At 18.5% G+C, this 15,000-nt stretch overlaps 4 protein-coding genes across 4 annotated transcripts in view; 1 reads left to right on the forward strand and 3 right to left on the reverse strand.

Annotated features, from left to right (window-relative positions):
• Positions 1-239: 239 nt before the first annotated feature.
• PRSY57_0301900 (ABC transporter, (TAP family), putative) lies at positions 240-4,508 on the forward strand (the record flags this gene model as incomplete). The annotated part of the gene is made up of 1 exon (XM_012905648.2): positions 240-4,508. One exon carries the CDS (start codon positions 240-242, stop codon positions 4,506-4,508), a length of 4,269 nt encoding a protein of 1,422 aa, XP_012761102.2.
• Positions 4,509-5,213: 705 nt separating this feature from the next.
• PRSY57_0302000 (CDGSH iron-sulfur domain-containing protein, putative) lies at positions 5,214-5,890 on the reverse strand (the record flags this gene model as incomplete). Its single annotated transcript, XM_012905649.2, has 3 exons — positions 5,214-5,501; positions 5,619-5,720; positions 5,822-5,890. The coding sequence occupies 3 exons, from the start codon at positions 5,888-5,890 to the stop codon at positions 5,214-5,216; spliced, it is 459 nt and encodes a 152-aa protein (XP_012761103.1).
• A 1,037-nt stretch (positions 5,891-6,927) lies between these two features.
• Positions 6,928-8,187, reverse strand: PRSY57_0302100 (hypothetical protein; the record flags this gene model as incomplete). Its single annotated transcript, XM_012905650.2, has 1 exon — positions 6,928-8,187. The coding sequence occupies one exon, from the start codon at positions 8,185-8,187 to the stop codon at positions 6,928-6,930; it is 1,260 nt and encodes a 419-aa protein (XP_012761104.2).
• A 2,970-nt stretch (positions 8,188-11,157) lies between these two features.
• Positions 11,158-15,000, reverse strand: part of PRSY57_0302200 (exportin-1, putative) — a gene marked incomplete at both ends in the record, with an annotated part of 4,031 nt that continues 188 nt past the window's right edge. Inside the window, 3 exons of the mRNA XM_012905651.2 lie at positions 11,158-11,235; positions 11,397-11,489; positions 11,586-15,000. The exon at positions 11,586-15,000 is cut by the window's right edge and continues 188 nt beyond it. Coding sequence (XP_012761105.1) covers positions 11,158-11,235; positions 11,397-11,489; positions 11,586-15,000 — 3,586 coding nt within the window. The remainder of the gene's footprint in view (positions 11,236-11,396; positions 11,490-11,585) is intronic.

Consider the following 15,000-nt stretch of genomic DNA (forward strand, 5'->3'; position numbering starts at 1 on the left):
TTTTGTGTAAGATTAAAATATTTAAGCCATACTTATTACACAATGGAATTAATGAAAAAAAAATATATTGAAAGATACAAAATAAAGCATAATTATTAAATAAGATTATTATCAATATTATTTAATTTAGTAAAAAAAAAAAAAAAAAAAAAAAATTTATAACAAAATATATATATATACTATAAATAAAAAATGATTAGCAAAAAATTTATTTCTACAAAAGGAAGAAAGAAAAAAATATGAAATATTTATTTTTTTCCTTATTCTTATGTTATAACTTAATCGTTTATATATATTGTGTTTCAAAAAATGCATATAATATAAAAAAGAAAAGAAGGGGGGAATGTAATTTCCCTATAAATAATCAAAGATGTAATAATAATATGAACTCTCTTATTATGAATAAATATTTGTATAAAAAAAGGAAACATTCTAATACGTTACCATTTATCAAAACATATAACAATTTTAAGGAAAAAAACAAAAATGATGTAGTATACATATCATATTATTCTATAAATCATAATAAAAAATATAATAATAAAATACACACGCATATTCTTTTCATGAATAATAATAATAATAATAATAATAATAATAGTAGTAGTAGTAGTAGTAGTAGTAGTAGTAATAATAATAAAGAGTATATCAAAGCAAATAATACCAATATGTTGTTCAGCATTTATAACAAAATATCAGAAGATGGGAAATCCAAAAATAGCCTACTTAGTGATATATCTAAATTATTTAAAATTGTAAAAGATAGCAAATTAATATTTGTAACTGGATTTTTATTAACAACCTTGTCAGCAATTGTCGATTCATACATTCCAATTTTTCTATCCAAAACGGTATCTTTTGTAATGGAAAGAAAAAATTTTACATTTCTTAAAATACACAAAACGAATTTGTCAGTTGTAAAAGATTTAATAGAATATCTTAAATTTTTTAGTACTAACCCTTTCCATATGTATGTATTGATATCTGTTATAAGTTTATTATTTTCTTCCTTTCGTTCATATATTTTTAATGTGTGTGCATATGTAAGCACTAATAAATTACAAAAATATCTTTTCAATGTATTGTTACATAAAAATATGAACTATTTTAAGAAAAAAGGAAAAGGAGAATTAATAAGTAGACTTAATATCGATTCATCTGAATTAATTGATATTTTTACAACGAACATCATTGTATTATTTCGAAATATGATAAAAATAGTTTTGTCATTTTATTTTTTATATAAAATTAACGTACATTTATTTATTGTTTCTTTATTTATTGTTTTTATTATTTCAAATATATCCATTTTTTTTTCTAATATATTTCGTAAGCTAGCCAAAGAAGAAAGTAATGTAGTTGCTCAGTCAAACAATATTGTAGAAGAATCAATTTATAATTTTTCACTTATAAGTACTTTTAACACACATAATAAAGAAATAAAGAAATATAATAATTCATTAGATACTATTTATATGTCTAGGATGAAATTAGGGTTATTATATATTATAGAGAAGTTTTTTATTCGTCTAATAGATATGATGACATTTATATTAACCCTAATTTTAAGTAAAAAAACGTTAATGTATAATTTGAATACTGACACAAGAACGATCATTTCGTCTGTCATATATATGCAAAATATAATTGCTCAATCATGTACGATAGAGCAACAATATTCAAGGGTTCAAGAACTTATAGGTAATGCAGAAGATGTCATAAAATTAATAGAAAAGGACAATATGCGCAACAATAACAATAATAATAATGAAAATATTAAATTGGTATGTAATAAATATAATTTCTTTTCTATTCTTTTTAATATAAATGATATGAAAAATTTTATATTTAATCATTCTCTTTTGAAAAAATTTCAAACCATACAAAACAATTCTGATTATGTTTCCAATATAATTAAACCGAATTATCTAAAATTATTTGAAAGAAACTATAACAATTTAATTAAATTATTTTTTAATGAAAAGAATTATAATCAGTGTGATGAAAGCCTTTTCAAAAATGGATCAATTGATGATATAATAAATAATATTGATATGTATGAAAAAAAAGAAGAAACAAATAAAACAAATAAAATAAATGATTACCACAATTTTATAAGTAATAAACAAGTGTACGACGATAAAACAAAGGATTGTACTTTAAAGAAAAAAAAACAAGATAATTCATTTCATTATAATACACCAAATAATAACGTTGACATGAAAAATCAATTAGATCAACATTGTTTTAGTAAATCAGAAAAATTTCAAAATAAATTAAAAAAAAAGATACAAGAAATCAATATGCAAGAAGTATACCAATTTATTAAAAATGATCATGAACTTATTATCAAATATAAATTAGATCGAAAATTTATACGTTTTTTAAAGACACATTATAAAAAAAATATCATATTATTTATCCTAAAATTATATAAAGAAAGGAATAATTCAGTATCAGATAATTTTCTATTCCTTTTTGATAACATTAGTTCATTTAAAAATTTATCAATGAAAGACAAAAAGAGCATCTTAAAAATGAGTAATATAACAAATAAAACAATATATATTATTTTGCTTACCTTCCTATTTTATAATTATTCCAAGTTTTATTACAAGAGGCAGAAAAAAAAAAATTTCATAAATTTTATTGAAAAAAAAAACAAAATGTTAAAGAATAATCAAAATGTTGAAAGGGACCAACACGGTTCAAGTACATACGAGAAATTGTATGAATCAATGGATGATGAAATAAATATAAACGATGTCTTAAGTGACACCATATGTGATAATTCAGATGACACCATATGTGATAATTCAAATGACACCATATGTGATAATTCAAATGACACCATATGTGATAATTCAAATGACACCATATGTGATAATTCAAATGACACCATATGTGATAATTCAAATGACACCTTATGTGATAATTCAAATGACACCATATGTGATAATTCAAATGACACCATATGTAATAATTCAAATGACACCATATGTGATAATTCAAATGACACCTTATGTGATAATTCAAATGATATCTCAAGAAATTATCAATCGAACCAGCATTTATATCCACAAATTATGTCCACTAAGCCAAATAAAAATGATCAATATAATAATAACCCAACAGACAATTTAGAATTGAATAATGAATCAGTTATTTTAAATAAAACAAAAAGCAGAACAAAAAAAAAAAGGAATTTAAACAATATCTTACCTTATATTGTAGAAAACGCTATAAAAGAATTAGAAATTTTAAAATTTATTGATGCCAATTATAAAAGTATAAATGAAAATTTAATATTAGATAATATAAAAGATAATCAAAAAGGAAGTACTTTAATTTTTGAAAATGTAGATTTTTATTTTGCCAAATATCCAAAAAATAAAATTTTATCAAATATTAATTTAAAATTTTCCAATAAATATACATATGGAATATTATGTTATAATGACTCAGGAAAAAATTATCTTGCCAAATTAGCTGCTAGGTTATATAATAAAACATATGGCAATATATTATTAGATGATGAGAATATAGAAAATATATCCAAATATATATTAACCAAAAAAATATCATTAGTAGAAGAACAAAGTTATATTTTTAGTGACAGTATAATTTATAACATGCTTTATTCATATAATTGTATTACAAAAGGAAACAAAAATTTTTATTATTTAAATTATAATTTCAAGTTGAATCAAAATAATATAAATAATTGTGTACACCTTTTCTCTCACGATAATGATATTACAACAAGTGATTATAATAATAACAATATTAATAAAAATATTAATAGTGATAATTATAGTAGTAGTAGTAGTAATACTATTAGTAGTTCTATAAATAATGAACAATATGAAAAAATTAAAGAGAAAAACAAAAAAAAAAAAATTAAATACAAAATAAAAGAAAATAAGCCATCCATATACAATATACATAATACAACTAATAACAATCTTGTAGACCAATCATTATATACATTTAAAAATTTTAAAAAAAAATGCTTAATGTGTGGAAGTCTTATAGACACAAAATTATTGGAAGAACAAAAAAAAAGTCCAAGCTATAATAAATATAAAGTTCATTTCATAAAAAAATTATATAAAGAAATAATTAAAGTTTCAAAAATTGTATGCTTATATGATGTTATTAATTCTTATCCAGATAAATTTTTTCATAATATTAATGATAAAATTTTATCAGGAGGACAAAAACAAAAAATTTCATTAGCTAGAGCTATTATAAAAAAACCAAAAATACTTATATTAGATGATGCTTTTAGTGCATTAGATGCAGCAAATGAATTAAAAATATTTTCAAGTTTAAAAAATTATTTACCAAATTGTACTATCGTAAATCTTTCTCATAAAATAACCACAGTAAATAAGTGTGATTATATTTATGTTTTAAAAGACGGGAAAATTATAGAACATGGTTTACGAACAAAATTGATACAAAATAGAAACAGTGAGTATATTAAAAAATTCAATGAATATTGATAAAAAATTTAAGTATTTTTTACAAACCTATAAATACTATATGGTTAATGCAATAAGTTACAACAATAATAATAATAATTATTATTATAATTATTATTTTTTATTTTTTTTATGTCTGAATATATACAATATTAATAAATTTTGGTGATTAATTATAAAATATTTATAAATTAATTTATATGTGACATTTATTTGTTTTAATGTCCCACTATAATTCAATATAATTATTGTCTTATTAAATATATATATATATACATATATATATATATTTTTTTTTTATATTTGTATTTATCAATTCTTTATTATTCTGTCAAACATATGTACACCTTCATTAATGTCTATATTATTTTTAAACTTTTTTTTTTTTTTTTTAATTATATATTTTTAAAATTTTTCAATTTATTTTGGCTATATTAACCTGTTTTTTTTTAATTTTTATAAAAAAAAAATAAAATAATGTTCTAAAAATACAAAATTGTGAATATATCATTATATATAAGATATGATATAATTAATACACAATAACAAAAAAAAAAAAAAAAAAAAAAGAAATATTCATATATTCATATATTTATATATATATATATATATATATATATATATATAATATATCACATTGTATAAATTTGTGCAAAACAAACTACCTATATCTAATTATCAAAACAATAATAGATCAAATACACATATATATTCTTACATTTTTTCTTAACTTTCAGTATTGAAGTTATATAATTTTTCCTTCTTTGTATATAAAACTGATGACGTTAAAACAAAAAAAGATAACAAAACATATTTTTTAAAATTATGATTTATAATAGGTGTAGGAAACCATTTAAAATTAAAATTTTCCGATTTTATATAAGACATTTTATTATTTAGTTTTATATACTTTTCATTGTATTTTTGTTTCTTCAATTTTTCTTCATCTGACAATTTGTAGCTGACTAACTTGGCAACATATGGTCCAACATTGTCACCGTTTTCAACAAATATCTAAAATAAAAATTAATAGAATTTATATAATATATATATATATATATATATGTATATGTTTACACTTATAAGATATTTTAATTTTATATTATATTATTTTCTTTCTATATTGATAACCTTATGTGTATCATCACAATAGGGAAATTTAGCTGATTGCCAACATCGACAAATTCTTATAACCTTTTCATTTTCATATTCCGACGGACAGTTTTCAATTAACTAAATGGACATATATATATATATATATAAATTAAAAAAATTTAAATATATAAGGCATATATAATATATCTATATAATATTCAACTTATTTTCTTAAATACATGTGTATATTGAGGAAACTTATTCGTATTAAAGTTTATTTTATTTAGATATTCTAATGGATCCTTCATTATTTATTTATTATAGTTCATTTGAAAATACAAGAGAAGTGAATATTAAATATAAAACAAATATATACATATCTATTTTATATAATCTTTTATTTTTTTTTTTTTTTGTAAAAATATTGGAATTTCACGTAGTTATATAATTTTTCTTAAACATCATTTCTGCTTTAAAAAAATTTTTAAATTCTATTCACAAGAAAAAAATAAAAAAATAATAACAAGAAAAATATATATAAAAATTTTTAAATTAAAAAAAAAAAAAAAAAAAATCTGAAATTGTTATCAAAAATATTATGTGGGAATAATATATTATTCATATATATATTATATATATAATATATATTTTTTTTTTTTTTTTTCCCCTCACATATCAATCATAAATAAAAAAAATTCCTTTTTGCATTTTTTATACTTTCATATTAATAAGAACAATAAAATAATCAATAATATATACTTATATATTTCTAATACATATGTTGGGAAATCAAATGTTTATATTATAAAATATGAAAAAGAACATTATTATACCCACCTTAATAAATAATTTCATAACTTCAAAATTAACAACATATTTTTTAAAATTACCCTATAAGAAATAACAGTGAAAAATATATATATTATATATATTTTTATATTTATATAATGATATATCGACAGTTCGTTTTAGCACAAGAATATTTATCAAACTTCATATATATTTCATATTACAATTAGAAGATAAATATTATTAAAAAGTTAGTAGTATAAAATCATGTTAAAATATAAAATTTGATTTCAAAAAAGAAAATATAAAAATAATTTACTGAAAAAAAAAAAAAAAATAAATAATATATAAATAAATAAATAATATATAAATAAATAAATAAATAATATATAAATAAATAAATAATATATAAATAAATAAATAATATATAAATAAATAAATAATATATAAATAAATAATAAATAAATAATATAATATATACTTATATTTACATATATCCTTGATGTTTATGTACAAAAGCTTCCTTTTCATTTCTTCTTTTATTGTTTATATTTGATTAGAATCTACCATTTTTTACATTTTGGTTATTACCATATGCACCATTTATATTCATATTAAATGAACTATTATTATTGTTGTTATTCCTTTTATCGTTATCACTTTTTGACATGTTTTTATTTTTCTTACTATAAGAAAAATCATTTTTGTAGATTTCTTTTTCCCCATAATTATTTTCCTTAAAACCTAAATATTTAGTAGAACCATCCGAATTATACATATATTCATGTCTTTTAAAAGACAAATTTTCTGGTAAAACAAAATTATTTTCAAGACAAAAATCTACAAATTCTTGAAAAAGAGAATTTAATAATTTCATAATCAAATCAATGGCTTTTTTATATGCATTCAAATTATCAGATGTTATAGACAAATGCATTCTTTCAACTACTGGAGCTTCATTAATTGGTTTTCCTTTTAATTCGATATTTACCATATTATTTGTTTGTTCGTTAATATAATTTACATTTGAATTATTTTTACCTAGAATTTTATTCATTACATCAAATTCATTAGGAAATCCAAAAATATCTATAAGTTCAATTCTGCTCAGTCTTTTATTGGCAAAAGAATTATCATTTTGTTCATTTTTATTATTTGTTAATTGGTTAAAATTATTATTACTATTAAAATTATTATTATTATTATTACTAATATTATTATTATTATTATTATTATTTATATTATTAATTCTATTATTCATATCCCATTTCTTGTTGCCATTATTACTATTTACATTATTAATATTATTTATATTAATACTATTTATATTATTATTATTATTGTTTGTATTTATCAAACTTGATAATTTCTTTAACATATTTACAGTACTCTCATTATTTAAAACAGTATTATCATTTTCTGATGTAACATTTGGATCATTTGCTGAGAAAGGTAAAAATTGTTCAATTACTTTCCCCTCATTTAATATTATACATCTTATAGTACCAATATCATTAATAGTTAATCCATTTATATCTTTCTTTACCTGTTGTATCATATTTTTATCATTAAATGTTATTTGAGCTGCTGCTTTATCAGGTAATATCCTTATATCATGTGCTCCTTTATAATAAGAAAATAATTCTTTTAAATCATTTTCATCAAATAAAAATGCTTTCTGTGGATTATCAATATATAACCCTAAAGAATAATTATTATTACTTATATTACTATTACTATTTGATACTTTATTCATACTATGTTTACCCGCATTAACATGACTCATATAATTCTTATCTCTATTTCTTATAGACATATTATAATTTAGAGTTGTCATCCTATTCCCATCCTTTCCTCCTTTTGGAAACGATTGTTGTTTTGACATAACTTGTTTATTCATTTATTTATATCAGATTCGTAAAAAATCTTAAAATATTCACGTCCTTTATTTTATACTTATTACAACATATAATTGTGACATACATTAATTAATATATATATATATATATATATATATATATATATATATATATATATACATATATTTATATTAGAATTATAAGTATATACATATATATATATATTTATGTAGAATACCTTTTTTTTTTTTTTTTTTGGACTAAAAATATTTTGTTTTATATTCTGAAAAAAAATATATTTTTCATATCCTGAACTTTTTCTTTTAAAATTTTAATATACCAATAATATACATACACACATAAATGTTTATATATATATATATATATGTGATATATATGTGATTAATTATTATCCCAAAATATATATTATTTGAATTATTTATATTTTAAATATTATAATATAACACAAATCAAATAAATGACTTAATAAAAGTAAGTAGATATATTTATGTTCTATATAGATGTTAATTTAATAATTCAAAAAAAAGGAGAGAGAAAAAAAAAAAAAAAAAAAATTATAATAATAAAATAAAATTTTACTTATAAATTCTACACTTTAATAATGTTATAATACAATCGCTTCAATTTCCCTTTCACATTCATTGAAATATATTAACGATCTAACTGTTCACATAATAAATATTATAATGTTATTATGAAATACAACATCATTTTATTATATGTTATGAAAATAATATTTCTATTATTCAATTGTTTTAACAATTATTTCATATATATATATATATATATATATATATAAAATGTATGTACATATTTATTTATATAGTTCATTCTTAAACTATCAATTTATATTCTTGGAATATAATTTTTTTCGCTCTTAGTTTTATGGATTTCATTTCATAGATTATACACAAAAGGCTGTAAGAAAAGGAAAGCTACATATTTTCTTATATAATCAAAAAGGAATCTCTGGAATTATATATATATATATATATTATGACAAAAAAGAATTAAAAAAGTATAATATATATATAAAAAATTGGAAAAAAAAAAAAAAATAAATAAATAAAATAAAAAAAAAAACCTTATAACTATATCATATAAATAAACATATTATTATATTTATAACATAATTTTTATAAATATTTTTTCTTTAAATATTATATAATATATTCATAAAAGGTTCAAAATAAGGATATAATAATTTCTATTTTTTGAAAATCTTGTAAAACATATAAATCACATAAATATATGTTTATAAGAATTCCCAAATTGTGAGTAAATTATATTTATATATATATATATTAAGGAAAAAAATATTAAATTTAAAATAATATATATTATTGTTAAAAATTATGAAAAAGAAAAAATTAAAACAAATCAAATTTATAATATATATATATAATTATATATATTATACTCATTATATATTAAAATAAGAAATTATATTATATAAACAAAAATATTTATAATTATATATATATAGGTTATATGAAAGAATTGTAGAAAATAAAAAATATATAAAATAAAAGTTTAAAAAAAATAATAAAAATAAAAATGTTAAAAGGGGAAAAAAAATAATAATTTATTAAATATATATAAAAATATATATATAATATTATATTTATATATAATATAATACTCAATATTTTAATAATATTATTGATTAGTGTGATTTAAAACTACATGCATAATATATATGCATAAAAAATATAATAGTATATAAAATTATAAAAATTACCTTTTTATTTTATATAATAATATATATTATAATATAATTATATATATTATTTTTAATAAATTTTTCAAAAGCTATCATATAAAATTTTAAATGATTTCTTAAAAGAATATAAATATTATATTATAATTACCAAAAAATAAAATATATATATATATATATATATATATATATTATTAGTAATAATTAAAATATTATATATTTATAAATAAGTATGGTACCTTTATATATATTGTTTCTATTCCTTTTATAATAAGTTCAAAAATATTTATTATTACCTTTTTTTTTTTTTTTCACTTAAAAATAATTCAACAATATATATTCCATTTTCCATACATAAATTAAATTAAACATTTTGTAAAAATATATATGTATATATATATATATATATGTAGTAATCTACGCAATTTTAAAATTAAGTCTCAAATCAAAACATAACATAATAAATGACACATGTGTCCTAAATATATATATATATATATATATATATATATATGTGCTATTCATCTTTAAGTAGAATATCATAAAATTGATCATTCAAATTAAATAAATATATATCTGTCTTTATTTTTTCTAAATTTAAAAATGTTACATTTTATATTATGAAAAAAAAGAAGAAAAAAAAAAAACAGAGAAAGAAACATGTCAATATAAATAAAAATAGGCTAGTATAGTATGTATTAAAATGTTTATAATATATATATATATATATATGTGGATGAACTTATATATAAATATTATTAAAATTAGGTAAAATAATAAATAAGCCTATTCTTTTTTTTTCATATTATTATACACATATACAACAAATCTACCAAAGTGTTTATATATATATATATATATATTTATATATTTGCAGCTAATTTTTTTTTTCTTCTTTATTTTTTCTTGATTTTTATTTGGGAAGCAAGTAAAAATATATAATTAAAAAAAAAAAAAAAAAAAAAAAAAAAAAAAATTATAATAATATATGTAAAATATAATAACCAAAATGTTTAAAAATTAATATATTCAATGTTATTTCATGTATATAAAATATATATATATATATTATATATATATAGACTAAAATAAAAAAATAAAATAATGTTTATTTATTTTAAATTTGTAAAATAAAAATATTAATGAAAAAACTAAAATGGAAATAAAATATGATTTATTCTTATTATTATTCAACGTTTATACATTCGTCATCAACATCTATAGCTGAAAAGCTTGGGACATCTTCCTTCATTAATCCTCTTAACTACAATAGAAAAAAAATAAAAAAATAACAAAATAAAAAAATAACAAAATAACAAAATAATAAAATAAACATATATATAAAATAAACATATATAAAATATATATATATATATATATATATATATATATATATATATATGTATGATTTATTCATATTATTACCTTTATGAGTTTATTATCTTCTGCCATTTTTGCTCTCTGTAATGCTTCTTGTCTATCGGCTTCATAAAGTTCATCTTGATTTGTTGCGAATTCCTAAGAAAAAAATAAGAATATATTATATACGAACAATATAAACACATGCAAATATATAAATATTATATATATATATATATATATATTCATATATACCTTTAGTGATATTAATAAATCTCGAACGAAGGATCGAAAGGCTGATGGAGACTCTACACAAAAATTAAACATATCGACGGAGAATGTCTCTATTTGTTTTTGGTTTAAATTTTCAAAAGATTGAGTTAAAAAGGTTTGTACATGTTTTATTATATGTGGTTTTGTTATTTCTACTTCCGGTATATTTACTACTTCAAATTCTAACAATCGTAATAAATTCATTAAAATTATGGTTTGATAATGAAAACCAGATTTGTGAAAAGAATCTGTTAGTGTTTTTAGTATTTCATTTAATATGATGTAATAAAATGCCTTACAAAATTCTTCTAAATATTCTTTTTTCTTTATTATAATATTATGAAGAAATTGCTGTGTTATTCTTAAACCATGATCAGCTACCGATGGATGTTCATGTTTTATAGCCCATAATAAAGATTGAATAAATGTATTAAATATTTCTGAATCTAATGTAAATAAATAATCAAAACAATGTCTTACACATGCATCTAAGAAATTATAAAATTTTTCACGATGTTCTGGATAAGATGAGAAATCATTTTTAATCATATCTATTGTTGGTAATAATACATAATTTAGTACTGTTGGTAAGATAGGACATGTTACATTTTCAATTTTTTTAAAAACTGTTGATAATAATGAAAATACTTCTGCATCTTTTATATGTGGATTACTATCTCTATAATCAACTAATATCGTTTCTAATAATACATTTAATATATTACTTGTCATTTGAAAATTTATTTGTTTTGCTTCTTCAATTGTTGGTAAATGGATTTCCATGGATTCATCAATTTCATTTTTTAATTTTTTTTGCTCTCTTTTTAACAACTCCTTTTCTAAATCTTGTATATTATAACAACTTCTCTCTATGGTAGTTTCGATTAGATGTAAGAATTCTCTTTTCATTAAAAACAAATTTCTAAATTGTGCATGCTTAATTCTTTTTGTACCATTTGCTTCTACTTCTAAATTAATGAATTTACTATAAAGTTGATAAATTTTTAAAAAGTCTAGAAAAACTAAAGCTAATTGTTCATAATAAAAATAAGATAATGCATATGCTAATCTACAATTTACTCTAACAAAGGTAATAATCAATTTGGAATTTTCATAAGTACATAAATGTTCTAAATTTTTCATATCATCATTATTAATATTAATATTATTGTTATTATTTATATTATTATTATTTAAAGAATTTGTATTATTCATATCTTTTATAGCACCATTATTATTTGCATATATTAATGAATTCCATAAATTCATTAATTTGCTCATTAACACTTTTATACTCTCTTGTTTTTCTTCATAAGGGAAACATGAAATAACATGAGCTATAGCTTCATATAATAAAAGATTCAATTTTTCTGGTAGCTTATGCATAATATTATTATGGAATTTAATAAATGTACTAAAAAAAGATTCATTATTATCATTATTATGATTATTTTTAGCTATAACATTTTTACATTGTTTACATATTTTTAAAATGGTTTCAGCTGCCATATCTTGTACCTTTTCATTTTCAGCAAATTCAAATAATTTTTTCATAACCGTTTTAAGAAATCTCCAATGAAGTTTTAAAAATCTATGATATTGACTAACAATGTACATAACACATGAAGCTAGAATAGCTCTATTTTCTTCGCCATTTTTAACTTCAATCATATGTAAATATATTCTCAGAATGTACATTAAAAAGTCTTGTTCTTTTTTTAAAGTCATACACATAGATATAGAACCAACGGCATAACTAATTCTATTCGTTTTGGTACTATTCCATACTTCATTTTTATTCGTATTTTTTAACGATTTCTCTGATTCTTTATTTAATAATTCAACAATTAATTCCATGGTTTTTTCTGAACCTAAATAAGTTAAATAAACCAATGTTGTTTTCATAGTATTATATAAAGAAATTTCAGTAGTATCTGGTTCAAAATCTCGAACCACTTCACCAGTCTCATTATCATAAGAAATATAAATTTCTTGTGGTTTAGCCATTTTTTCAATAACAGTCTTTCTAATATCGTTTAATATAAATTCATATAATTTTATACGTGGACACATTTTCTTAATATCTGATGGATTTAAATCAATTTTGTCTAGAATAGAAGAATATTCATTAATATTAATAACCATATTTGAATTAATATTACTACTATTCATATTATTACTAAGATTATTATTATTATTATTATTGTTGTTGTTTAAAAGATTTATATCATTATTCATTGTTACAAAACTATATGATTTTCTATTTGTTATAGATGATGAATCTAAATTCATATTTGTCGTTAATGTATTTTTCATATCAAGAGATGAAGAATTCATATCATTTTTATTTTTAAAATTATGTTCTTGTTCTAAACGAGTTATTAATTCTCTAATTAATTGTTCTGTAAAAATATTATAATAATCAATTATAATTAAAAATACTTCTTCCATATTACTATTAGCTAACATATTTAAAAATTTGAATACAATATTTACATCATTAGTATTATTGTTTTTTTCAACAATTTTTTCTCGATAATTTTTTAAAAAGCTAGTTATACAAATACTTAATTGTAAAAAATATTGTTCCCAAAATATTTTTAATTCTGGTGGAATGTTTTTCATTTCATTTGCATTTGGTAATAATTTTATTTTACTAACTAATTTTGTCCATAAATTTATAAACACATTATCAAAATAGAGGATGTTTTTTTCATCAATTTTTAACATAACTATTTCTTGTATACACTTAACACATTCTATTTTATAAGATATATCATCCCAAAAATGATCAAACAATAAATCTATTATTTGAATATTATTATCATTAAATTTATATTTATCAAATATATATGTTAAAGGAATCCATTTAAAAAAATTAGATAAACAATGTAATGTCTGTTTAATCAAAGAGGTATTCGTACTTCTTTTATTATACACATTTGCTTCTAATATATATAAACATAAATTATAAACTTCTTGAAATTGACTAGCATATTCATTTCTCAATTTCTCTTTCTTCTTTTTAACTAAGGTCTCATTACCAAATTCAAATACTTCTTCACTTAACATATTTAATAATTTCATATTATTCTCACATACATTTTGATTTAATTTTGCTGAATTTACTATATCAGGAATAAAACTAGACCATGAATCAGGCCATTCTTGTTTTACAATCTGAATTAAAGTCTCATCTAATTTGTTCAATAAATGTCTATCTACACCAACCGTTGTACCTTCAGTTGATAACGTAATAGTATAGCAAGCTATAAAATTCTTCATACCTTCTTTTTCTTCTGAAGGTAATATATTCCAACGATTATTTATACATTCTTCTAATATTTGTAAACCATAAAATTTTGTATTCACATTCTCACTATGTTCTAATATTATT

The sequence above is a fragment of the Plasmodium reichenowi genome, chromosome 3 (genome assembly GCF_001601855.1).
Source record: "Plasmodium reichenowi strain SY57 chromosome 3, whole genome shotgun sequence".
NCBI classification, from domain to species: domain Eukaryota; phylum Apicomplexa; class Aconoidasida; order Haemosporida; family Plasmodiidae; genus Plasmodium; species Plasmodium reichenowi.